Source organism: Bipolaris zeicola (genome assembly GCF_000523435.1).
Source record: "Bipolaris zeicola 26-R-13 unplaced genomic scaffold scaffold_82, whole genome shotgun sequence".
NCBI classification, from domain to species: Eukaryota; Fungi; Ascomycota; class Dothideomycetes; order Pleosporales; family Pleosporaceae; genus Bipolaris; species Bipolaris zeicola.
Genome location: NW_006912131.1, coordinates 81598 through 108182, shown reverse-complemented (window position 1 = coordinate 108182; position 26585 = coordinate 81598). Strand labels below are relative to the sequence as shown.

General features: G+C 47.3%; 8 protein-coding genes across 8 annotated transcripts; 6 read left to right on the top strand and 2 right to left on the bottom strand.

The window, feature by feature from the left end:
• Positions 1–4972: 4972 nt before the first annotated feature.
• Positions 4973–5378, top strand: COCCADRAFT_97168 (uncharacterized protein; the record flags this gene model as incomplete). Its single annotated transcript, XM_007714516.1, has 2 exons — positions 4973–5045; positions 5074–5378. Coding segments are annotated over 2 exons (378 nt in total), but the record flags the coding sequence as incomplete, so codon positions are not given.
• A 910-nt stretch (positions 5379–6288) lies between these two features.
• COCCADRAFT_26609 (uncharacterized protein) lies at positions 6289–8113 on the bottom strand (the record flags this gene model as incomplete). Its single annotated transcript, XM_007714483.1, has 4 exons — positions 6289–6678; positions 6742–7391; positions 7451–7693; positions 8104–8113. The coding sequence occupies 4 exons, from the start codon at positions 8111–8113 to the stop codon at positions 6289–6291; spliced, it is 1293 nt and encodes a 430-aa protein (XP_007712673.1).
• A 2813-nt stretch (positions 8114–10926) lies between these two features.
• On the bottom strand, positions 10927–15725 carry COCCADRAFT_97213 (carbohydrate-binding module family 50 protein; the record flags this gene model as incomplete). Its single annotated transcript, XM_007714515.1, has 12 exons — positions 10927–11873; positions 11933–12514; positions 12576–13079; positions 13134–13902; positions 13962–14109; positions 14164–14231; positions 14300–14468; positions 14526–14623; positions 14681–14832; positions 14894–14917; positions 14986–15019; positions 15075–15725. 12 exons carry the CDS (start codon positions 15723–15725, stop codon positions 10927–10929), a joined length of 4146 nt encoding a protein of 1381 aa, XP_007712705.1.
• Positions 15726–17299: 1574 nt separating this feature from the next.
• COCCADRAFT_69294 (glycoside hydrolase family 18 protein) lies at positions 17300–19598 on the top strand (the record flags this gene model as incomplete). Its single annotated transcript, XM_007714514.1, has 4 exons — positions 17300–17386; positions 17458–17484; positions 17548–18202; positions 18253–19598. Coding segments are annotated over 4 exons (2115 nt in total), but the record flags the coding sequence as incomplete, so codon positions are not given.
• A 78-nt stretch (positions 19599–19676) lies between these two features.
• On the top strand, positions 19677–20366 carry COCCADRAFT_97166 (uncharacterized protein; the record flags this gene model as incomplete). Its single annotated transcript, XM_007714513.1, has 2 exons — positions 19677–19767; positions 19816–20366. 2 exons carry the CDS (start codon positions 19677–19679, stop codon positions 20364–20366), a joined length of 642 nt encoding a protein of 213 aa, XP_007712703.1.
• A 221-nt stretch (positions 20367–20587) lies between these two features.
• Positions 20588–21237, top strand: COCCADRAFT_97239 (uncharacterized protein; the record flags this gene model as incomplete). Its single annotated transcript, XM_007714512.1, has 3 exons — positions 20588–20665; positions 20725–20817; positions 20866–21237. The coding sequence occupies 3 exons, from the start codon at positions 20588–20590 to the stop codon at positions 21235–21237; spliced, it is 543 nt and encodes a 180-aa protein (XP_007712702.1).
• A 458-nt stretch (positions 21238–21695) lies between these two features.
• On the top strand, positions 21696–22490 carry COCCADRAFT_97225 (uncharacterized protein; the record flags this gene model as incomplete). The annotated part of the gene is made up of 1 exon (XM_007714511.1): positions 21696–22490. The coding sequence occupies one exon, from the start codon at positions 21696–21698 to the stop codon at positions 22488–22490; it is 795 nt and encodes a 264-aa protein (XP_007712701.1).
• Positions 22491–23458: 968 nt separating this feature from the next.
• COCCADRAFT_5402 (uncharacterized protein) lies at positions 23459–26505 on the top strand (the record flags this gene model as incomplete). The annotated part of the gene is made up of 3 exons (XM_007714476.1): positions 23459–25165; positions 25256–26149; positions 26203–26505. 3 exons carry the CDS (start codon positions 23459–23461, stop codon positions 26503–26505), a joined length of 2904 nt encoding a protein of 967 aa, XP_007712666.1.
• Between the last annotated feature and the right edge of the window lie 80 nt (positions 26506–26585).

The following is a 26585-nucleotide window of genomic DNA, read 5'->3' as shown; positions in this document are numbered from 1 at the left end:
GGCAGCTTGGTTGTCAGCGTAGACGTGGATGTTTTGGTCTTTTAGGGCTGTTTTAGCAGCGTATTCAAACGCTGCACGAAGGCCCCTCTAGTTCATTGCAGAAGCTGAACACAATAGGCGTTGCACTCGTGGTTTTCTTGTCTGTAGCATTCTTTTGTGCACAAGTGCTGCGGAAACGGAAACTTCCACGAGCCGATTCTTGTGCTTGACTGTCAGGTTTGATTAACCCTTTACAGTGAGTCTGAAGCTCGAGTCATGCTTACCCCACCCCACATATTGCAAGGTACCGGGATATGAATTAGCGTGTTCTCGGGGAAATAAAAAAACCAAGACAATGGATGCATAGTATGCATTTGTAATAGTCGGTAAACGCGCAAGCAGACTATGGGGCCGTCTTTCAGATCTGTTTTATCAAATTGAACACAGTCTAATACGCCTATCTTCTTCTTTCTCTCTCTTTTACTATCTCCCTTTTGCTCTCTCTTTCTCTCTCCTTATTTGAAACCTCTCTTGCTGTATCTCCTTTTACTCTTAGTTTAACGAAAGGGAAGAAGGAAGAAGAGAGAAGAAGAGAGGAGAAGAGAGAAGAGAGAGTAAATTACAGCGCTAGATAATATAGTATAAAAATCCGAATTACGATTATCAAGATAAAACAAGTGTCGCACTAACACACATCCCTATTTATGGTAGCGACGTTTACATATCACGGAGGTGGTCAAAACCTTTGCCGGTGCTAGCGCTTTCCTTGCAATCAAATTGACTTAGATATGATGAAAAGGACCTAAGGACAGAGCCAAGGGGCTTAGTGCATCGGGATCTAGGGAGCGGAGCGTCCGGAACGCTAGTTACTAGTACACTTATACTCAATGTGGGGAAAGTGCAACTTAAAGGAGGGGATATCGTACAATCCGAGGGGAAATATGGAGATAGAAAGGTGAAGGCAAAAGGACCGATCGGTAGAATACGGCGAACACGATGAATAAGACGAACACGGCAGATACGCGCGATACGGCGTATACATGCACTACGGGATCTACGATCCGACCTGGGAGTCACCCGCTTACCGAAGTAGGGCGTCAGTGCGCTCTGTTCCGGCTCGGCTACTAACCTTCCCGAGTATATGTAACGAAGCTTTTGTATCGTATTGAATCATAACATACTTTACTTACTCGTAACCCTAATTTGAAAACTACTAGTTGACAAGAATGTCTGATTTGCGTTCCAACAACACGAGCACTGAAGTTAAGGCCGACATAATCATTGTCGGGGCTGGGTTCAGTGGATGCTATGCCCTTCACAAACTGCGACTGATGGGATACACGGTGAAGATACTTTGACCACATGGACAAGGTGCTTGACCTTCGGAAAGACACCTATTTCAATGCTAGAGTCGAAGAAGTTAGATACAACCCGGAGAACAACACGTAGACCTTTAGAGCTAATGGATTAAAGGCTGCATCTACTTACGCACTCTTTGTAGTAGGAGCGTCTTGTGACCTATACATTCCGGACTGGCCGGGAAAGTCTAACTTTAAAGGCTAGTTAATCCATCTAGCCTCTTAGCCTGAAGACTTTAACTCGTAAGGTAAGAAGATTAGTATTATTAGGTAAGGAGCGTCTAGACTGTAAATTATATAGGAACTAGCTAAGGAGAACTGCGAACTTTTAGTCTTTATTTGTGCCTCTTCAACGTGCTTCCCTATAAATAAGAAGGCTATATCTATTAATGACTCTAATAATATAAAAAGCTACTATAGTGCCATTCTTAGCGTCGCAAAATATAATATAGAGGACGGATATCCTTATAACAAGAGTTAAAGCAATTAGAAAGATACGACTGAAGAAGAGCGACAGTGCATTTATAAATAGTTTTAGTAGTAAGGTGGTTTTATCTTCTTATCCTATAATTTCTGAGATTTCGCGACGAATAAGGCCATAAACGCTAATACATATAACTTTTAGACGTAAAAGGTAGGGCAACGAATTAAGGATCCCGTTAAAAGAGAGATTCTGGCCCTAGAAAAATAGCTATACTAGCTCAGTGCAAAGCGACCTAGTCTAGAACAAGACTACTATAAATCTATGGATCGACCCATTGTCACCTTGATTGACCTTAAGGAGACGCCTATCTAAGAGTTCACCGCCGAGGGCATTGTTACGGGAAACTAGAATACTAGTAAGCTCTGCGAATTAGATGTAGTGGTCGTAGCAACGGGCTATAATAACCTTACGGGTAGTCTTTTTAAGATGAATATCTATAGCAGAGGACGGCGTCAAAATTCAAGACAAATGGAAGAATGGAGTTAAGACGCATCTAGGCATGACAGTGCCCAGGTTCCTAAACGCATTCTTCTTATATGGACCACAGGCACCAAGTTCGATTGCTAATGGACCGCCCTTTATCGAGTTGCAGGTGGACTGGATTCAATGCCAGAACGCGCTACCAGAATGGGAGAACCCAGGATTTGTATTCAGGAAATGCGATCAAAAACGTCAGGAGCACGAGCTCAAGCTATAGAATAGAGTTTCTACTCTTATTTTAGCTGCAGAGACGCGTTATACTGCAAAAGGATGTTTTTCAAGCTTACATGTATTGACGGCTTTGGTCTTCTAAGATATACCTACCAGGGCAGACACAATTTACTGAGATTGGCTCCCAACTCCTCTCGTGTTTTTGACCCAATGACCTAGTCATCTAAACTATCTTTACCTGATTAGAGCTTACGTTTGTGCAGAAAACTGTATCACTTGCTTGATGCTTTGGAGTACTATGGAATGGCATCCATCTTATTGGATATAAACCCGCCATGCTACTGGTTGCTATGAATCTTCCAATTTTGTCAGTGTTGCAAAAATACTGCAGCGCCGAGTAGGTTGATTAAATGACTCCAACCAGACATATATCAATTACTGATGTATCGGGTTTTACGGGCGCCCCATCTAAGTGTATAGATGTTGGCAAAACGCGATCGTTCGAGTTTGCATAGCCCTGCAAAATATAAATAGATTTATCATTGATTAAACAATAAATTGTGATGGGCTACGCCCTTAATGATAAGTTACTAAGTAGCGATTAGCGCAGCGCGAGCTGATCCCAAGTATATATATCTAGCTACCACGACAACAAGATAAGCTTGTTGACTTGTGCCAACCTTTTGGTTAAGTGGGCGGCGCGAGTAGCTGCGCGCTAGGCCGGATTCGGCCCACCCATTACATAAATACCAACAGCGTTGATAAACACGAAATCAATACGTGTGTGCTTTATGCAGGTTAATACAAAAGAGCTGGCAAGTTGATCGTAACTCGAGACATCGGCTTGTACGAAACATACTTTCTCTCCGAGTTCCTGCGCAGTATTTCGTCCGCCTTCTGCATTATAATCTACAATTGCAACAGCCTAGTTTTGTTTGACCAAATACCCAGCAGCAGGGAAGTCGATGCTGGATGTACCGCCAGTAACGGTTGCAACCTTTTACTGAGACTAAGCTGTGGTGAAAAGTTTAGGATGTGAAAATAGTTTGAAGAATTTGACGATTCCATCTTGTATGTTGTCGATAGAGTCACGCTGTACCATGTTCAGAGTTAAATATGCTTACGATATAGTAATTAGCTATATAGGCAGCAGGGAATGAACTCTCAAGGACGAAGGTTGGTATACAATCTGGGGAAAAGTCCCCCATTAGGCGGGAAGGGTCGTTCCCACTGCCGCTAGTACTGGTATACATAGGTACATTTCGTTAGCTGGAATCTTTGCTGTATAGTATTCCAAAGGGAGTATAAGTATACGCTGATTGTTATTCCTCTTACTACAATGCTCATATCTAATCAATTGTATTAGAAGACTAGGATCTCGGAGTACCCTAGAGGACATCTATGCTTTTATCCTTGTTTCTATCCCTGCTCCCGTTATACGGCTCTTATTATACTCTTAGTGACCCTTATAGTACACTTGTATAGAAATAAAAATCGTTTATGTCACCTTACTGCGGTACAGGGCATAAGTTTTGTACGGTGGAGACGCTAAAATGAAGATCAGGACCTTCTTCGGATTATGTTCAACAAGAAATACGACGCTTACAGTATAGCTTCTATTCTATTGAGTACAGCGCTTACTCTCTACCCTAGCCTGTATCATCCCCTTGCTAGCGGACCCACATACATCAGTTATGCCATGCAGCACAGTAAGCCACGCCATCAACTGCGATGCAACAACACCGAAAGGCATTGCAAAAACGCAAATAAGGAGGCTCTAAGCAACCAAGCGTTGAAAGAGTGAGATGAGGCTTTGCTTAGTCTAGTAGACATCTACGGTAATCCACGGAACCTCTCGACTTCCATCTATCCATACCCTTTCTCAAGTATGGGTTCTCACAAACTATGCAATACATTAAGTTTTGGATGTTCAGCAACTCGTCCATCCGTATCCTGGATCTACAAAGGATCGCTGTAGTGAATGAAGTTTATCTTCAACCCTGTGTTCACTGATAGCGCAAGATGAGCAATTTCTTCAAAGTCACCCAACATGGAGTCTTTATCCTGCACGGAATCATCCCACGTATTACAAACTGTTGGATTTGCTTTTTTGTCCTTGGTAGCATTGCGCCTCTTTTCAAAGATTGATTACCTTGTCATAGTGAAAATGTTTCCAAAAGTGAAGAGTACACACGTCAATTCCAGCAAGCGCCAAGTCCTCCTGAGGTCTGTAAGGCCAGTCTATCGCGATGGATACCAGGCAGCGTAAACCTTATAAATAGAAAATATGTGTTCTTATTGGCAAGTTAATAGTTCAAGGAATGCGTATACCGAATTATGTCGCCAGAGAATGAAGACTTTGTCGTTCTACCAAACAAATTGCTACCTGGGGTCGTGAAACTGCCGGACGAATGCATTAGCTTCACATAGCTGTTGCACGGGTTTGTGAGACACTATTCTTAACCTGTAGCATTTTAAAACCAAGTGGTTGCTATAATACAAGTACACAGGGAACAGAACTGATGATCCAGATATGATCCATTCTATCAGGGCCGACTTCACGCCATCACACGGTAGGTGTGGATATCTTATTGCGTCGAGTCATTCCTGATCTTTTACGGCGCTTGAATGATACTGTCAAATGCGAAATTAATATTGGCGTCGATACTCCCATACCCCTATGTAAAGATTGGACAAGGGTACCAGTACATCATATTGTTACCAGAGTCATCACCCAGGTATCTGGACGCCTATTTTTAGGCCAAGAGATATATCAGACGTCAGAATATATTGACCAGGCGGTCAACTACACTACAGATGCTATCGACGCAATTATTGCGATCAAGAAGATCTACCTTTGGCTTCGATTTATTTTCGCTCCACGTCTTGCTGGAATCAGAAACTAAAGGAGAGAAAATGAAGAGCAAGGGATATCGTCAAACCAATCATCAACCGTTAATATGAGGCTTTTAAGAATGACCTACACTGCGAGAGACCGGACGACATGATGTAGTGGATCATGAATCGTAAATTCGCGTCGAATAGCGATCCCGATGTTTTCCAACTCGCCAAAATGCAGTTAATATAAGCTTTTTCTGCTATTCATACGGCTTCGACATCAGCTACTAACATCCTTTTGACTCTAGCATCAACCAGCCAGCATGTCCCCGTAGGTGTGATGACCGAAGCTCCAACCCAGGCCATCTACATCGACTCAAACATCCATCCTGATAGCGACAAATTTGATAGCTTTCGGCATTACAGAAAAGGATAGGGAGCAGCTCCATGAGAGCAAACACACCTGCAGTTTTTAGCTGCTAATGAGCAAGCTTGGTATTTCGACTGGGTCGGCACGTGTGTCTAAGACGCTTTTTCGCAACCAACGAGATGAAAATGGTTGTTTCAAAGACGATTCTTGAAAGTTGTATATGAATATGTTCAGATTTTACCTCCTATCTAAAGCGTCCTATAGGGCATATGGATAGGCAAGGCCTAGAGCTTACAGTACTACGTATATTACTTCCGAGTCTTACTTATTTATAAAGAGTATCTTCTAAGCCATGAAGAATAACAGTTTTAGCCAGTTTTGGAAGTTTAGGCTGATGTATTCTTAGTGCAGCGCTCAAGGTAGGTTGGAGTTGTAGGCGCGAGGCAGACTATGAAAGATTATTGCGCCAACTGGAATGCATCGAATTTCTATTATCAACTATTATATGTGAAATACGGTTGAACTATGAAAGAGAAAATGCGACAAACAACATGCATGCTGACTCAATCAATACCACTTTTACCATCAGTCCTCACCAGCCCAAGAAATTATTCTTTGGCATCCTCGGAGTCATCAGCCTCATCACTCCTTCGGATAGTAGGCCTCATATTAAATGCCTCTCCCCTCTTTTCCATCTTCCTCCTTTTCAACTCCTTCCATCCTAGTAGCCCTATTATAAGCACTGCAACAACACCGACAACAGCACCCTGCCACTTGTTGTGGTCATCATCACCACTGAGATTGTTTCCGAGGAACCCGTTCACAAACCCTATGATCAAGATGACCGGGCCGACAACACGATGGATCTTTGCGAATACCGTAGGCCGCTGGTATCTCTTGTACTGCAAGTGATGCCACATGCCGAGAGCCCACTGGACAAAGACGAGACCAAAGACGATAAGACCAAGGATCTGGTGGGCGCTCGAGTAGGATGATTGCTAACCAGTCAGTACACATGTTCTAGGAGATTGTAAAGAGAGATCGGAGACAAAGCAACTTACATCATCATTCTGCTCACTAAGAGCGATACCAAGGCCTCCCCCGACTATCGTGAGCACTAAACCTGCGCTCTGCACAATCCAGTGCGCCCTAACTCCGTTCTTGGTCCAGCGAAGCAGGACGGCGCCAAGCGGGAACACGATGACGAACGCAAGAAGCATGAATGCTGCATGCACAGCGCTCATGGCGTCACTGCCCCCACCTGTTCCTGTATTCTGGGCAGTCAGCAGCGCTGCGCCGCTCGGCACGCCCACCTGGCTGCCGTTGGTGCTTGTCGACGAGACAGACGTTGCATTGACCATGTCGACCCAGAACTTGCCGGTTGAGCTGTGCTGTTGGAGGTTTGCCAAGGGGGAGTTGCTCGAGAGCGAGTTAGAAGAGGACGCTGAAGGACCCAGGGCGTAGATGAAGTTTTGCTGCTGGTTTGCGAAGGAGAGGGTGCCGTCGTGTTGGCCGAGAGATTGGAGGTTGGTACAATGGATGTTTGTGGAGAAGAAGTCGGATGATGAGGATGAAGAAGATGAGCTGCGCTCTTTCATGGTACTGGACTGGGCATCCTTGTCTACTGTTCCAGATAGGAGTTTACAGTCGATTTGGGAACTGTAATCAGGCTGATTCTCTCCGCTGGCCAGGCGCGTTGAGAGTGTTATCCCTTTCCAGTGTGAGTATGTTTTTGAGAAGGTGAGGTAAGGTGTAAACATGGAGACCTACCGTTTGCAGACTCATTCCTGTACACAATCAGCATCACGCTGCCAGCCATCTTCGAGCCTGTGCCAACACTGATCCATTGGTATGTTGTGGGTCCAGAAAGGTGTATGTAGGTATCGCCAGTACTGTTCACAGCACTCAGGGAAAATGTGAGATTACCATGCGCAGTGGACTGGATGAAGGTTGCGTATCCAGGTTGGTCCTGCGAAGTGGATGCATCTGAGGCTACAGCAAGGCTTGAAAGGGCTGTTCGAGAAATCAGGTATGAGTGCTTGTTCTAGCTTCATAGCCATTCGAATTGATGTTTTTTTGGCTCACCTAGAAGATATGGGAAGAATAAGTTCATGCTAGAGCACCTCATCTTGGCCGGCATTGAACACTGAGCCAAACGAAACTGTAACGATATTGCACTGCCTTCCAACTCATCGCAGTATTAGAGGTTTATGTTCGCGCCCCATCGCCGACCACACATAAGCTCGACCAATCACTGCTGACCTGTTACCAATGTACGCGTCGTGCACCAAAAGTCTCCTTTGCAGCAACCAGTCTAGATCTCACGACACAGACGGAAAAGACGCGTGGCCTGGCGATGACGCCGTGGATCGTGGCTAAGTGCACAATCAGGGACGGTTGAAGCAGCAGTAAAGATGGCATACCAGCAAACATGATGACTAGGAGACTAGATGGGTGGATCAGCCATTCACAACACAAGGAGGCAGCCCGCTGGATGCCACGTCCAATCAACCAAGGCCAGTGACAACGACAAGCTGAAGCTTAAGCGAAATTGGCAAAAGCTTAATCTGGAAAGTTGGATAAGCTATTAGTCGACAGGGTTGTTGATCACCCGGAGATGTTGATCACTGATCAGAACTCAACACCCTCATCAAAACACGTGTTTTCTCGCCACATACACAGCCAAAATGGATGCCCGTAAAGAAGCTATTTAATCAGCTATTAGTGATATTATTTCTAGTGTTTTTCTAAGCCAAAGAGCCGCTATAAAAGCGTACAACCTCCCTAGTCCATAATCTCGACGCGTATGAACGGCAGACAGAGCAACCACGCAAGCCACGTATACCAACAGCGATTAACCCCAGAGCAGGAGGACTTCCTTATATAATAGATACTAAAAGAGGACGTATAGGCTTTTCCTCCCTTACACGCACGCGCACGAGAAATAGCGAACTAAATATTAAGGATAAATAGAGACCGCAGGCCTATAGGCAAGTATTAGATAACTACCTTCCTAAAGCGCAATCTACGCGTCGCATCTATTATTAGACGAAAAATTAAGGCTACCTAGGCTAAGGGAGCGACTCCTAGACAGATCCGCGTATTTCTTAATCTCTTTAAGAGGGTTCGTGTAAGGCTGGATATACGGGCTAAAGATATATAGAATATAGACAAGACTAGAAAAGCCCTTAGTATATATGCTAATACTAGAGTCCTCGCAAGTAGTTAAAAGAAGAAGGCTTACTATTAGTCTCTAGAGAACCATAAGTGGGCCTTAATAATTAAGTATATATCGGCCTTAGGTAAGAAACTGCGCCTAGTAGTTATATTTAAGGGGAAGAACCTACAGAGTACCTAGTTTCTAACGATAATACCTAACTAGCTTTATATAACATCTAAGAATGGCTAGACTTTAAATATAATAGGAGCTGAGTAGTTAGAGCGGATATTTCTGCCTAAGACGGCTGTGTCGGACGATCGTTAGAGGATGCTAATTCTAGATAGCTACGGCAGTTATATTAATCTAGAGTTTCTATAGAAGTGCAAGCAGAATAAGGTCTATATTCTATTTCTACCTACTTATTCTTTATATGTCCTATAGCCTCTAGACCTCTCAGTATTCTCTGTCGTTAAGAGGTTCTACCGGCAGCAAATCTAGACTCTCTCGTACCTTAATGACGCAGCGCCTGTTAAGAAAGAGCGCTTTATTACAGCCTACTATGCTGCAAGAGAGAGAGCAATTACTAAGAGAGTTGTACGAGCTAGGTAGGCTGCTTTAGGTATCTCTCTATTAAATATTAACTAGGTAGTCAATTCATCTTAGGTATCTCGAAGGCCTATCACTCCACCCCGTCAGAATCAGCGTCAGACTACTAAGATCTATCTCTCTACCCCTTACGGACCTCGTAATATACTTATAGCTCAGAAAGAGCTTTATAGAATAGAGAAGTTAAGTCGTACGATATACTAGTACTTTAAGAAAACTAGTAAGGCACTTACAGCAGCAAATATACGGGCAGCAGAATTTAAAACACAAAATAAAAGACTCTATAGTTAACTTAAAGCTCTTAAGCCTTAACAGCCACGAAAGAAAGTTCATGTTAATCTAAATTAACGATTTGCAGACATAGATATAATTATGGTTGCGGTACGGGCCTCATAACTTCTAGAGGCACAACGGGATACTAACGCTAAGGAACGGGCGGTAGAAAGAGCAGCAGCTAAAACAGCAGCTTAAACGCTTTAGTCTATGTGTATATAGTGGCAATTGTAACTATATTGAGAAAATAAACACGATTTGTTCCGAGTGGTGGCCGAATTCATGCGTGATCAACATCTCCGGGTGATCAACTACCGGGTCGACTAGCTTATAGGTACGGTTGCTTTCAAGATGAAGATCTAGCAATGAATGCCCTATATGTTGATATAGGTGGCTTTTGGACATGATGGGGATATCTCCTGTAGACTAGAGTGTTAGAAACGACGTCATATGTTGTTCGTTGAGGTGACGTCTGGCACTAAAACCATTGCGCAGAGAGAAGTGCTGTTGCTGATACGGCTCTACACGTGATCCAAGGCGCTAGGTTTAAAATAATATTCCTTTCCATGCGTCATGGTACACACAGAGGCCTATATACGGGTCGAGAATGCAGTGCAATATCTTATAAGATGTAGATCAACCATTCCAAGACCTAAGTAAACAGAGCCCTTTCTCAGAGCGACGGACGATAGAGGATGTATGACGAAGATATGCGGGCCCTGGGAGCAAAGCGGTGTTCTTCGTTTGGTAGCAGGCACGTGATGCCGGTTGGCCGGAAGCTCGCCATGTGCGAAGGTACGTAGTATGGAACTTGACAGTGATAGAGAGACATGTTATACTTATACTAGCACCTTTATTTAAAACGAAAGCGCAAATCTTAAGCTGAAGGCTGGAGATCACAGAGACGCAAGTAGAATGATGGAAAGTAGCGCATCGTCGCGGGCCCGGCCAGTGTGGAGATGGTTTGATGCACCGAACGGGCGGTTGCTACGAAACCGAGATACAAAAGTAATGAATAAGATTTGTAGAGTATGGATACATCTTATCGACAAAGAAAGATAACACACCGACCAATAGTACTTTGCAGACGTCGTGAAAACGCTTACTGCTTGTCGTTGGCTGGTTGCCAGAAATCTTCACGAGACCAGTTTTGGCGATGCCATATTTCTTGTGGAGGTGATGAATATATCTGCTATAGCGAAGCACATTAACTACGACTAGTGGATCGAGTCTGCTGCGGCGCAGCAGTCGATGTCAGCTCCGGCATACTCGTAATAGGATCAGATTGCCATTGCCAGACGGGTCCGACACAATACGCCTTGCCCATCTTGAGCGAGGCCGAGCAATCTGCTGCTTTGAGGGATGGATTGGCCGCCAAAAACAGCTCTGAGGTGATGCCATTTTGGACACACATGCTCGTGCATGTCTGCGCCGCATCGGCAACCACGAACCATCGTCCGCAACGCAGTGTAGTACCCTCAGCAACAGTCGAACCCTTGGGAGGATCGACGGGAGCATCTGTGTACCCGTCGCCCGGTGCGGGTGCCGCCGTAGGGCCGGTGGGGAGCGTGGCGGTTGTGGTGACATTGGCACCCTGCGCCCCCAGACAGAGCACACTTCCCAACACAGGCGTTGCGACGTGGAGGTTTGGACAGTCGAGGTTCAGCCACGGGTTATAGCGTCTGATATCTCCAAGCGTCAGGTTCTGGGCCATCTCGATGGAAACGCACGAGTCGTCCTTTTGCAGGGTGTATAGTTTAGGACACGTCAGAGGGAGACAGAGTTTCTCGCCTGCTTTTATGTCGTTGCATCCGTATAGCTTCGAGTTCGCCATTTTGAGCGCTGCCGATGCGACGCTGTTCGCGAGCGCAATCGAGTCGCATGTGTCTCCTGATTTAGCTGTGTAGAACTGATCCGATATGCAGAGACCGGGTGTCTCAGGCTCAAGACCCACGAGAGGCGGGGGAACTGTAGTGGGACCACTTAGGCCACAGGTCGAGTAGACGTACTCTAAGTCCTTTTTCCAATCTTCGTCGTAGGTCGAGTAGGCACTTGACTGCATCATGCGTAGCCTCTCTACGTGACAGTTTGAACACAGCTCATTTCGCGGCATTTCCTTGATGTCGTATACCGTCTTGAAATTATTCATGACATCTAGAACCAGAAAGTTAGACCATGATGTATGGTAGGACATGAGTGCAGAGACGACTTACCTCCGCAGTATTGTTTCGAGCTAGAGTCTATCTGGCACGTCTCGTTCCAACCTGCCCAAACGATGCCACCAGAGCGATTAGGGATGGCGTCGTTCACCTTGGCTCCCGAGCAGGCTAGAGTCACAGTGTCGAACCAAGCTTTAAGCGATCGGCCGCAGCCCTGGTCGCAGACTGAGTCCGTCAAGTTTTTGCTTTCCAACGCGCCTCGGTATCGGAGCTCGCGGAAGCGCGTAGTGTAGTAGTCGCACTTGATGATTCCTGTCAATGCCGTCTTGCATCCCTCAGAAAGACCATCGAGGATATCCTCGTCTTGCGTTGCATTGTAGAGGGTGAAGCCAGGAAAATTGCGCTCTCCGATGGTACCGTTGCGCACCCAGGCAAGGATGGAAGAGAGAAATCCGTTCTGATTGTCTTTTGCCATGGTAGCCTTGCTCTTGACGGGAGTGACCATTTCGCGAACAGCCTTGGTGCAGAGATTGTAGATCCAAACGTTGGTGCTCTGGTCAATCTCAAAGACGCGATCTTGGCAATCTTCTGTCTTGAGACAGTCTTGTGAATACCTCGAGAACCAACTGTAAAGACCTAGTTGAAGTAAGATTAGTCTTGCGAATCATATAATAAGTAGTTTTTGCGAAATACATACCAGCACCTAAGACATGTATCTGCTCAGAGTCAATGATACGTACGCCCCATGATACGGCACACTTGGATGAGCTACTAGAGCAGTCGTAGAACGAAGGATCGTTACTGAAGCCACCAAGCTGGAATGGGGCTGGAGCTTTGGGAACATCCTGGAAGTACGGGGATTCTGCTTGAATCATAGCCATCAAAACGTTCTTGGCGTTGGAGAATTGGTATTGGTACAGGACGTTGTGCTCGGAAGTTGTGCCGTAGAGCCATGTCGGGCCCTGAGACTCGACCAGGACACCCCGGGCGACATAAATGTCGATTTGGTCCTGCGAAACGATATCCAAGTCGTGGTCAGCCGTCCAGATCCACGAGTTTTCTACGTATGCGGATGACTGAGGCGTCAGGTGCAGGAGCATGGAAGCCGCGATGCACTTCTTGTTGATAGTGCCGGTCAGCTTGGGGCAGTCGTTTTTCTGCAGCTTTGATCCTATTGCTCCTCCAACACGGATATGCGAATCTGAAATCCACGTTAGCTCAGAAGAATAACTTAGACAGCATTAGAAACACTCACCCCATAAACCAGCTGAGCCCTGGCTGGACTCGCGTGTGTTCCATTCCACTACTACAGCGCCGGCCGTGGGTCCTGAAACAGTGAAAAGCATGTCCTGGATTTCGACGCTGCCTACCTCGCCTCTATATCCGACCATGACTACAGGCCTGGGCTTCGAAGCATCCTCAAAGTTTGCTCCTGTTCCCATAATCTGTGCCCATGCTTGGCCGACGATTCGCGAACCAGTCGGGATCTTGAGGGTGTCTTTAACGATGTAAACTCCAAACGGAATATACACTACAGACGACGTTCTGGCACCCAAGTCCAAGATGCCATTCAGAGTGTTCGTGTCGTCCGTTTTGCCGTCACCTTTGGCTCCGAGAGCTTTCACGTTGAGCACTTGGGTGGAGCTGAGGTCGAGGTACTTTGGCCTCCTTCTTGTGTACAGATTGGGGCCAGCATATGCCATGTCTGGGCTAAGGAGCATCGATGGTCGCTTGACGGCGGGGATCTTCTGCCCGTTGACAAAAGTTGATCCATCGGGCGTGTTGAGCATACCGAATCCCCAAGACTCAACTTTTACTTCATTGCCGCCAGCCAGAAGATCTTTCTTTGCAGATTCTTCGTATACCGCGGTCTTCGTGTTGAAGAAACCTACATTTTGAAGAAGAAGGGACGTAGAGTTCTCCTTGAAAAGCGTGGTGACAATCCCGGTAGGGGTGTTGGCGATGATGGCGTCGACGAGGACAAGAGACCCCACACCTTGACCTGTGCTTCCGACACCACCAGCCTTAATTACGTCAAAATCAGCATCAGAGTTGTTTAAGGATCGAAGAGGCTGGTACTTACACCTCCTACAATCACAATACCTGTTTTGCATGACTCAATAACAAAGTCTTGCATCGTCCACGCCCAGTCCCAGTGTACTTGCACGGCGGTTTTACAGTTGACAAATACCAAATGGCTTGTTGTAAATTGCTGGTTTCCAAAGTAGGCGCTGATTGTTCGATGCGTAAGTCAAAAGTGCAACATAAGTATGAATGTCACTCACCCAAAATTCCCGCCGACGAAGGTAAGATCACTCATGAAACCTCCGCTACCGTTTTCCATATATATGCCCTGCGTAGGGTGTCAGCGATACATGATTACAGTGACGATGCGTATCTCAAGCCTGCCGAACAACTCACCTGCTGTGTAGTTTTCTCATCAAAAGACATGTGAAACTCAATATTTTCCAGGGAAGTACCCTGAGCAACTTGCCAGTGGATCGCACATACGTACGCGTCCCAGCGTGTTTGTGTGATATCCATCTTGAAATTCTTCACACTTCGCAGGAAGTTGTTCTGATTAACATACCTGCAATGGACGAAAGTCAGAGAACGGCGTCAACTCAGAATATAGTTTAGCACTTACCATTCATCAGTAGGGCCCGGGCCAATGTACTGATTGGAGGTAATCACACCGAGGCCAACAAAACTAGAAGCAGCCAAGATAGTCGGAACATCGATTGGCTAGAAGGCGCATGTTAGTCAAAACGGCCTGTCGCGGAACGATTGCTTGGGACATACATCGCCCAGTAGCTGCGTGTTGTAATACTGAATGATTGAACTGCTGACGAGGTATGTTCCTGCGGGGAAGAAGACGACAGCCGGGTGAATAGTGCTCGAGCCACAGTTGGCACCGCATCTATTGCCATCAGAGATGGCGCGATTGATGGCAGCTGATGAACAAAGGAGTTAGCATGAATGCACAATGATACTTTGATGATGGCTTGGACTTACCCGTGTCGTCAGTGACTCCATCACCTAAAAAGCGCTCAGTATTAGCGATAATTGAATTGCAAGTTCCCGGGAACAGAAAGCTGAAAACAAACCTTTTGCACCGTAGGCGCGCACGTCTCTCCAAACCTGTATTCCATCCTGTCAACGCAAGACCAAAGGTGGTGAGTGCACGAATAGTTACCTTGTAGCCACTAGGTGCGAAGGGACTAGAGCCTAGTTGCTGCATGTTGGCCATCCAATACTTGGACGCTCGCTTCTTCAGACCACTGGAGCCAAGAGGGATCGTCTCATTAGAAGCAACGGGAAGTATGGATGACATTTCCGTCATGGCAAAGGAGGCAGGCATCGCATTGGTATCGTTGACTTTTAGAGCATACTTAGCCTTGATCTTCGAGGCGACGTCGCTTTGGTTGCCGGTCGAAACATGCTGCGGCGTCGACTCAGCGAGGATACGAGCAGCTTCTACAAGCTCTGCTGGTACGCTGTATTTGTAACCACCGTCCGGGTTGGCTTCTTCGCTAATAGGACCCGTGGAGTTGAGCGCTCTTTTTCTCAAAGTGCTGTTAGATGCGACGTCAACAAAATCCAATATCGAGGGGACGGTGTTGTCATCTGTGGATTTGTTCGCGCTCGGGATATCGGCTGGCAAGACTTCATAACTGTTGAACCTCGGGTTGTCTAGGCGCAACCTATTGCGTACTGCAAGAGCGTCTAGAGCAGCGGCAACAAGATCAGCGGCATCGCCCGAAGTCGAGTTACCCAGACGGGGTTTAGTCGTCCCATTTACTGGGGCATGAACACCATCTGCATCTGTTTGTCTGATGGTTTTCATCTGGCGGTGGGCCTCGGCATGATCGATTCCATGGCCGAAAACGAGAGCTACCAGTGATGGTAGAAGAAAGATGGTAAAGAGGGTGTTGAAAACGAACGGCAGCCTAAAGTGAGGCGCCATGCTCGAAGATAGACAAGTTGAAGGAGAGCTTGGAAGAAGGAAGGAATAGACAACTTGGTGTTCGCCGGCGTGCAACAGCAGATCGTGGCATTAAGGGTAGTCGAACGAGAAGGGGTAGCGCATTTGCTGTAAGCTCTACAACTCAATGAACACTTCCAAAAACCGTCCGTCATGTAACGAGTGGTCCATCCATTGGTTAGGATAAACAGCCTACTACATCCGCCAAGTAAGCCCCGACGGGAGCCTACACCTAAGCAAAATTAGATCAAATGCAGGTACAATATGGTAGACCCCCCAAAAAATGGTACCTGCGTCAGGCCACCTCTATTTCTGGCGTGTGCGGCAGATTGATGCGAACTATAGTTGTTACAAATTGAGCTAGATGCTGCGGTTTATCCGGGCCCCTGGACGGCCATCATACTGCTTTAGGCAAGCTGTTAACGACAATCAGGGTCCCGCCATTTGCGGGATGATCACGGGTCGTATGGTTTTCGGGCCGCCATCTACATCCTGCGAACATGGTCTCCACACTAAGCGAAGCGTCCCTGCAGGACGACCATCACGCGCCGTTAGATTGGAACGCCTTATACACGGTTAAGCAGACCCGACAGGGGTTTTCACAGCCTTATCAACAGTCAATGTGAAGCCCGCCACTGTAAGGCCTCCCAAATTGAACCCTCATTGCCCTCTCTTGGCTAGAAGAAGGATTGGAAATCCACATTTAGATATCTTTCTCACTGCCAAGTGCTGTCATTTCCCTCCCTCGTGGAGTCTTGGGAATTAATTCATTTCTCCCATGAGTATGATTAGTGCAATATTGACGATGCCACTCAACTCCAGGCCCATCTCCGGCCGGAGTTCTGCAGTCATCAGGAGAAACCAACAGCTTCAATCAACTTTTCCAGTGTCGTGTAACTTTCCAATTAATTGGGAGAACGCCTTACACTCTACCACCCGTGTTAACTCTAGAACTTACTCGGGCTAGTTGTCTAGGCCCAAGGCTTGCTGCCAAGTGCTTTGTTGAGGTGGATCTATTGGCTTCTGAACATATCAATAGGCTGAGGCTTCTTAGCTCAAACTTCTTCTTTATTTCTTTGGCATCCTCCTCTGCAGCCAGGAGAAGATACATCTCTCTTTTGTGAGATTACCGCTGTAGTCATGGCTTCGACTACGTACATTCTTTTCTGTCTTCTTAGTTTCCTCTTAACATCCCTACCTTTGTCCTACGCCCAAACGTGTAGTGCATCTAGCCTTTGTGAAGTTGGATGCTGGTAAGTCACATTTTCTATGCGGGTTTTCTGACAGCTTAAACACTGCTCAATGCGAGAATCTGAAAACGCTACTTTTCAACTCAAATATATGAGTACTAGCTAACTATCCAAATCAGCTCCAAATTCGGCCATTGTGGTTTTGGCCCAGACTTTTGTGCATCGGACGTCTGTGTCTCTGGCTGCGAGCGCAAGTCCGACTGTGATCCCGGATTCGGTTCACAATGGGCCAAGAGATCTACTTGTCCTCTAAACGTGTGCTGTTCAAAGTTTGTAAGTGTGTTTCGGCATATAAGGTTCTTTGTGCTAGGTGTGTGTATAACTACTGACAACATCTCTCTTAGGGGTTTTGCGGAACCACGAAAGACTTTGTAAGTAACTACTGAAACTGACCTACCTACGTCAAAGCATCAAGCTCACTATCATACTTCTAGTGTGGCAACAAGAAAGTCAAACGAGAGACCTGTGATGAAGACGGCACCCTCAATAGGGTGGTTGGCTACTACGAAGGATGGGGTGCTCGAAGGCCATGCAATGCCTTCTTTCCTGAGCAGATTCCTCGTGGCGTCTACTCAATCATCAACTTTGCCTTTGCGACGATTGATCCCCAGACATTTGAAGTTCTTCCCGCGACACCTGAGGACATACCACTTTACAAGCGCTTGACAGCGCTCAAGAAAGATGACCCCACACTCCGCATATACATCGCCATTGGCGGCTGGACATTTAACGATCCAGGTCCTACTGCGACTGTCTTCTCAGACATTGCACGGTCGGAAGAGAATCAGAAAAAGTTCATCAAGTCTCTGATTGCCTTTCTAAACAAGTACGACATGGACGGTGTTGATCTTGATTGGGAATACCCCGAAGCTCCGGATCGCAGTGGCAGATCCGAAGACTTTGCAAACTTTCCTAAATTCATGCAAAACTTATCCAAAGAGCTTCGGCAGACAGCAGGCCGCGGCGGGCTATCTATCACGCTCCCAGCATCCTTCTGGTATCTCCAACACTTCGACCTCGTCAAGCTCAAGAAATCAGTTGACTTCTTCAACATCATGTCATATGATTTGCACGGCACGTGGGATAAAGGTTCGAATCTTGATTCTACTTGGTATGATCTCTTCTAACGTCTGATTCAGGCAACAAGTGGACCGGCGAATATCTCAACCCTCATACAAATATTACCGAGATCGATGCCGCTCTTGATCTCCTTTGGAGGAACAAAGTGGATCCAAACATGGTAGTTTTGGGCCTTGCATTCTACGCGCGAGCTTACACGCTCAAAGACCCAAGCTGCACTGAAGCTCAGTGCCAATTCGCATCGGGTGCCAAGAAAGGTCCTTGCAGTAACGAGGCCGGTATCTTGCTCAACTCTGAGATCGACGATATCGTTAAGAAAAAGAGCCTTGTGCCCAAATCATGGGAGAAGGAGACTGTGAAGATGCTTCACTGGGACGACCAGTGGCTGACGTACGACGATGCGGACACGTTCAAGATGAAAGCCAAGTTCGCCCGCAAGCGCTGCCTGGGCGGCGTTATGGTATGGGCCATCAGTCACGACACCAAGGACGCAAAGTACACGAAAGCTCTGGCGGCGGCGGCAAATCGCAAGATCCTTCTTCTTCCGAGTACGGAAGGTCCTGAAAAGGAAGTTAAGATTCCGCATCCCCAGTGCAAATGGACAAACTGCATGGATGGGGGCTGTCCCTCGGGCTGGCAAATAATGAAGCGCAGCGATGAGCATGCCCGTACCGATGAATATATGTTTGACAACTCGGGGTGTGACGGTGCGGGTATCCACCGCCTCTGTTGCCCGTCGTCCGAGAAGCTTCCAACGTGCGGTTGGTACACACTTCCCAAACGCGGCGGTAAATGTGATTCGAAATGTCCGGATGGCACTCAGGAAGTCGGATCCAACTCAAATTACTGTGACTCGGGCTACCAGGCCGCCTGCTGCACCACTTCGGATTCGGATAAGAAACCACTACGCTCCATGGAGCTCTATGAGGGTTGTGAGTGGTCCGATGCGCCAATGTGCGATCTGGGCAAGTGTACGTTTGCTGGCTCAGCATGGCCGACAGAACTAGTCGTCTCAGCAACGGGCAGTGGTGGTGCCATTTGCAATATGCGTTCTGCGGGCTGGGAAGCAAGTACCTGGCAGGTTCAGGAACGTAAGTACTGCTGCGACACCAAGACGAACAACCGCAAATGGAGCAACTGTAAATGGGAAAAGTCGCTCGGATGGGGTTCCGCGGGAGCCCGATGTTATCCCAACTGCCCTGAAGGCAAAACACGAGTGGCCATGGACGCTTGGGGTGACGGTTGTAAGACCAGTGGTGCCCGAGCGTACTGCTGCGACGCGGATAACTACGAAACCGAGACGCGTCCGTCAGATGAGATACAAAAGTATCGCGATGCCATGGAGGCTTGGGTCAAGAGTCCAACTTGTCCTCGGGGAACGGGGTCTCTCCAACGACGTTATCTCGTGGAACGAGGCCTCATCAGCGACGAAGACAAATCCCACCTTCTCACTCGGCAGCAAACTCCCATTGGCGGTAATGGCATGACCAATGCTGAAAGAGCCCTCAAGCTGTTGATGCTAATCCTCGCGGCCATATACCAGACGTCGACCGATATGAGCAAGGCTTATGGCAGTGCTTGGGACGACTTCATCAAAACCAAGCATCAAGGATTACAGACAGTACCTATGAAGTCATTCCTTACTGACAAGTCTCGCTATCCTGCTTTTGATCTTGAGGGCCCAGAGATCACTGCAGAGCGCTTCGCTTGCCAGCTTGATGTCACTGACGCCCTGATTCGGCGGACACAAGTTACCGTCGTCATCTGCAATGCCGAGATGTGCGGAGTCGATGGGCTATGCTTCGACTCGTTTGATGAAGATGCTCCTGGCACCTCAGATAGGCGTGGCATGGGGTTCGGGTCTGTGAAGGCGCGAGACACCCTCCTCGACACATCTCCTGCAGAACATCACGGCGCTCTCGAGAAGCGCGATAACATGGACGTTGAGTTTGAGTGTGTAGACTCGGCGAATCCCAACGGCAAGAAAATCAAGTGGAGGAAGAGGCCGTGGACTAGCGCTGGCCAATGGCCTTCCAATAATCCCATCTACGACAATGCCCTGACACACATGTACGAGGAACACTGCTCCATGACTAATCTCCGAGTTTCCCAGCTGCCAGATGGCGAGTACTATGCCAGTAAGTCGACGATCACTCTCTCTTGCATGCTATAGATTGTAGTTTCTTCTACATGATCGTAATGGCTGACCCTTGACCTCGCACAGCTGAACACATCATTGAGATACAGACGATGGCTCTGTTTTTCACCGATGCACCGGGCGACAGGAGGTGCAAAGTCCCTTGCGAGTTCTTCATCAACGGATTTAATAACCCCATATCGGGCGGTCCATCCATGCCTGGCGGATTCATGAGTCCAGTTCCCAGTGAGCGTATCATGGACGCTCTGGGTAGTGAGCTGAACACGGTGAACTTCGTCTTGCTTCGGACCAACCTGAATGGGATGAAAGCCAGGGTATGTAGCCGAGTTTTCGGTGTTGATGGGTGACATTTAGACTGACCGTGGTGCTGTAGATCTGGAGATACTTGGACCCCATCAGTGATGGCAGCTGGCTGGTAATGCTTGCCAACTCCGAGCCTCGGGAAGCACTACAGTCGATTCGAGATGTGAGTATGACGGACCATCACGAGTGATCAACATACTGACGCAATCAGGCAATTGCTGTGTTTAACTATCTGAACCATCCATATGTCCGACCTAAGCTCAGGGGCATCAACAGAGTACTCCGAGAAGAGTTCCAGCGAGCATCTGATGCATACAACTTTGGGCACCCCAATGCTGGGGTCAACATACGCGATTGCTGGGATACTTGGTTCAAAGAACACCTGGAAGATATGGCGTCAAATACGCGTACGTGGGTGCGCGGTGCCATTGCGGATATGCGCCGGGCATGGAGCCCGTTGAACAATCCCAACGACGAAACGTATCAGGCGAGAGCACTACAGGTCAACCAGCATCTGACCCGTTTGGAAACGCTTGGTATTACCAATGGGGAAATTTCCATTGACACTACGAATCTGATATAGTGGTAGTCATGGTTTGGCCAGCGCCTGTATAGTAAATTTTATTGAGACTGTTCCTTCACTGCTCCGATATCCTCACTAAACTCATTCTAGCACATTTTTCCATGCCTGTGTGCCTAGTTCAGTCGTATGCAGCTCATTATAAATAGCTCATGTCACTGTAGCGTGTTTACGTCTTCAGCCTCTGTGTGGGTTTTGTTGCAATTGGCTTGGCGTTTCATTTACAAGTTGGACCTGCCTCATTTCGACACAATAGACGCCCAAGGCGATAGATACTCAAACGGATAAATAACATAGATATGCCAGAGACCTTCTCGGTCGCCCCTGAATCGAACACCAATTTCGTCTGCACCGGTTAATAACTAATTAGGCCTCCTTTCAGTTGCCCCGCCCCCGCTTCGACAATTGACATTGCTCCACGCCCTCACCTCTCTCACCCACTAAGTACGGCCAGCTTCACAATGGCGGAGCAATCACAACCCCGGGATCTCAGTAGTCTTTCAGCGCAGTTCCGCAGCGCAATGGAAAGCCTCACTCACCAATGGGGCTTTGTCGTTGTGCGCACCGCCTACGCCAATGACAACGACGACGCGCAGTGGGCTGCCGCCTTAAAGAAGCTACACGACTACGCTACTCCGTCAGATAGCGGGGCTGAGATGGATCCCGACACGTTTACGCTACCCGTCATATCTGATAGTGCTCTTCTACACGGGGCTGACCATGCCTCAGTCCGCAAGGCCTTCAACCAGTGGATCGCGGATTTTGTTGGCCGGGAGAGAAATGAAGACGACGATAACGACGAAGAGTGGCCCTCGGACGTCCGGCGCGATGTGTTCATTGTCATCGACGAAGCCGTACTGGCTTCGCTGCTGAATGCGCCAGACTTTGTTCGCGGCAAAGTCCCCAACCTGGACTTGGAGCCGTGGGTTACTGTAGTGGACGCCGAGGACCCTGCCAACATACCTTATCGCGGAGGGGGCCCGTACATGGGCTTCACAAGAGCCTACGCGCGTGTCCTCAGCCAACTGTTTGATGATCTCGACTCCCGGTCTCTAGAGAAGCTGAGCCCGATTCGAGTCTACGATGGCCAGATACCGTTTTTCACTGGTTCTTCGCAAGGCAAGCTTGTGGATCCGCCTGGTGGTGTGGATGGGCGATACAAGTTTCCCCGGGGAACGCCGAGGGGCGCACAGGGAGCGCAGGCTATGTTGGAAGAGATTGAGCGAGCAGTAGGGAGAGGAAGTATGGGTTACTGATTCTGATTCGTTGGAGAGCATCAAACAAAAGAAGATGGAAGTGGTAGTGCAGTCTTTCCCTGCCCTTGTTCTTCAAATTTTGAGATACAGCCCGGAAAAACGCTTAGGATGATGTTGTGGCTAGGTTAACTACCACTTGGTAAAAACAAGATATTACCTTTACACTAACTTCTGTTCACCGTTTCCAGGCCCACATTTCATATTCTATAGGATTTAATTGTCAGTTTTATACCTCCGAATTCCTCGTTGGAATTGGCAGTGGCGCGCGAAGATCCCTTGTCACATGTTTGGCGTCGCTTATGTTATTGGCTTGCGTTAAAGATAACAACAGCAGAGCCGACCGCTCGAGACATGCAGTAGGAAATAACGAGCTGAGGAGAGAGGATTGAAAGCGTGCAGACTGTATCTTCTTCCAGTAAAGACGATGCAGACGCTGCCTTGAGCGAGCGCTTGCAACCGTACCCATTGGATCTAGGCAGCTTGCAAAGATGCACCACAAGGTTGAGCGGTAGCACATACGTAGTAGTACATACTAACACAACCACTAAAAGTCAGCTCGACTGCTACGCCTCAGATCCCCTCAGCCAACAAAAGGCACCCATTGCTGATCTCATCCCGGGATTCAATACGAGCAAGACTATTCCCATCTGCAAAAGATAGTCTCTTCTCCATATCTGTGATCTGGCCTATAAAGCGTTGACACGAAAGTGCACGCGACGAAGACATACCGAAATGTAAGGTCACTATAAAAAAGCAATACTGATGTGCGGGGCTAGTGCATAAATAAGCGCAATCTTGATATGTCTTTCCTGGCGTTAGTACGAGAATGCCATGATTTTCCTTCTTCACAAGTCTACATCCTAACACACTACACAGCAAAACACATTCGTTGTCATTATTTTTCCAGCATTCGACATTACAGTAGTCTTTGCGAGTAATACTGTCTCTACTTGAATCCTAGGCCTATCATGTCTTCGAATCTTACTCTATCAACCGATAATGACCTCGAGAAGACATGGCGGCTAGTGGTACAAGAATTCAGCAAGGAGGCAAACCTGGACTGGGCCAAGGTAAAAAAACTGTCAATCGAAGACGTTATCAGCAAGATCGATCCGAAGGAGGCGAAACCAGCAACGAAATCAAGAGCAAAAGACTTTGTCAATGATACATTAAGTTTCGTTCAGAAACTTGGGAAGATCATATCTCCTCTGGCAGGAATGGCCTTGGGGCCGAGTGAACAATGCTTCAACGCCCTCAACTTTGTCATTGTCGCCGTGCAAGACTACAAGAAGATCTTCGAAGACTTGACTCTACTTCTGGAGCGAGTATCCGTATTCCTCCGGCAACTCAATGTCTATATCGAAGACCAAGATGACAGATGTGTTACGCTGGATGAGCGACTAAGGCCAAGCGTCTATCGTGTTCTTGAGCATTTCATGGCCATTATGACCCTGACTGTCCAATTTAAATCCAAGAAGTTCAAAGTGAAGGCTTTTGCAAAGACACTACTACTCGGGGATGGGAGCGGTGTTACAGAAGCATTGGCCATGCTCGAGACGCGGGTATCAGATGTTGTCCGCATACAAGTTTCAGTAATCGGGAAGGATCTTTCCAAAGCTGCACAAGATATCCGCACTATGAAGACCGACTTAGATCTCATTCTCAGATATGACGAAGATGCCAGAAACAGTCTGAAGAGACTGGAAGAAAACCAGGAAGCAAAGGGGAAACTGTCTCTTATCCACTCCTCGCTAAATCTCGATACTGTCGACTTAGCGCGGCGCCGCCATGCTCAGATCGCCGAAGAGCGCGTGGAGAATACCGGTCACTGGCTGTTTTCAAGAAATGAAGCCTTTGTTAGTTGGAGTGACATTGAGAAAAACACTCCACCAATGATATTGGTGATTGGTGAATCAGGTTGCGGGAAGACATTCTTAGCCTCAGCCGTGGTAGAGCACCTCCAGAAGAGAACGACAGACGCAACATATTCCTCAAAAGCTTTCGTAGCATTCCAATATTTACAAGGATCGTTGTCTGATAAAACGGATGTATCAAAATTGAATCAGGGACTTCAATCGACGATTTGGCAGCTTGCGCAAGCTGACAGTGCCTATCGAGATTTCTTAGCCAAAGCCTGTAAGAAAAATGTTGGAAATAATACCATGGACGAAATCTGGCAGAATCTCGTTGTTAAATATGAACCCAAGGATGAGACAACGTTTTTCATGGTCATAGATGGAGTGCAGAGCTCGGCTGATGCCTCGCCGCTCTCATCGGTTATCGAAACCCTCACAAGCCAACAAACAGAGCGCCAATCAAAGGATGGTCTACAACTTCGGTTATTCGTGACCACCGTCCCTCAGATCAATCGGAAACTCCCGGATGGCAAAGGGATGACTAAAATCTCGCTTGTCCCTGGGCCAAATAACGAAGTGTTAGTGCCCAACATTGATGATGTCCAAGAGGTTATCAGCGAGCGCCTCCTCCAGCTGCCCATCTTTCGGAATGACACATCACTGTCAGAAATGTCCAAGAACCAGTTGATAAAAGCCAAAGTTTCGCAAAATGTGCAAAACTGTTTCTGGCGCCTCGATCTTTTGCTCCGCGAGTTCGAGCAGTGTGTCAACCAACGGCAGCTTGACAAAATTATCAGACAATTGACCGACGACACCTCAGTAAAGATTTACAGACAGATTGAAAGATTGAATAAGACTCTGCATCCAGATGAGATACTGGTGGTCAATGCACTATAGATGTGCGTTCAGAGTTTTTCCTCGATTGGCTGTCCGCTCAATCTTGATGTAATCGAGCAATACGTTGATCTGTCGCTCGAAACACCACTCCTCTATAGTCTCAAGATCCAGATCGAGAAGAGGTATCATACTCTGTTCGTAGTAGATACCGATAACATCATCACCTGGCGTTACGAGATGATGAGTAAACATCTAATCGAAAGTGCCAAAGACGACAAGACGATGGATGAGATCCACAAAAAGCGAGGCAAACGATACGAAGGCGTAGATCTCGAGGAACTTGATCTCCTTGAAAAGATTGTCTGTACAAACTTGACAAACACACTTGGAACACACGGGCAGGAGCTATATGACAGATATGGATTTGCGGACTTCTTCGAATCGCGACGCGGTCGGCGGAAGGCTACCATACGGCTTGACGTTAGCGAATCCCACATCCATATCCTAAACATGTCTTTGAAAGCTCTTTGCGAGGATGTTCAGGGTTTTGATACCGATCGAATACGGCGGTTTACTCACAAAAATCTCTTTCGGCTGATCGAGCAGGCTGACGTTCGCAAAGCATCACCTAAGCAGGTAAAGTCAATAGGAGCCTGTTTTGTGAGGCTACTTCGAAGGGATGGGATGATTGATAAGTGGAGCAAAGATAAGTTCTTGAGGGCTATGATGGGCGACTGCTTTCGCGAGGTTCGAGAAGACATCAAATCCTGGCTATCCAAGAAAAGGGTTGCTGAAGCTCTAGAAAACGACAATGAGAAAGGTTGGCTTCGAGATATCAGAAAGCCAGATTCGTTTGAGGCTGCAAGATTTTGGGACTACGCAATGCATCGGTTGGTTGAACGATGGCTGGAGAACGGAAGGGATAAGTGGGAAATTGTTGCCTGTTTCATACCAAAAATTACTACCGTAAGTCATACTCAGAACTCGTCGGCAAAGACCCTGCTAAAAGCTGTATCAAGGAATCAATGCATGATTGGTTGCATCGGATGTGCCCCGAGTCGAAGGAGATTCTGATAGTGAAGCGCATGGCGGAGCTGGAAAAGTCCGTTATGAATGAACTAGACAGGAAATGGTTGAAGGAAAAACGTGAAGAGATCCGAAAATCGGAGCCTGGCAACGAGTGGGTGAGGAAGTTTCTGAAAGGAGAGCGTGTAGAACCTCAGGATCCACTACAACATTCTCCTAAAGAGAAAAAGACCCCAGTCAAGAACGAGTACCGAAAAGCACAATCAGGGAGAGAGTTCAGAGGGCCGTTTGCATGAGGTGGTCTCGGTAGAAGTCCCCTACTAAAACTGAACGTTGGATACTAAAAAACTGGTAGACGTATGACTTAGAAAAAATA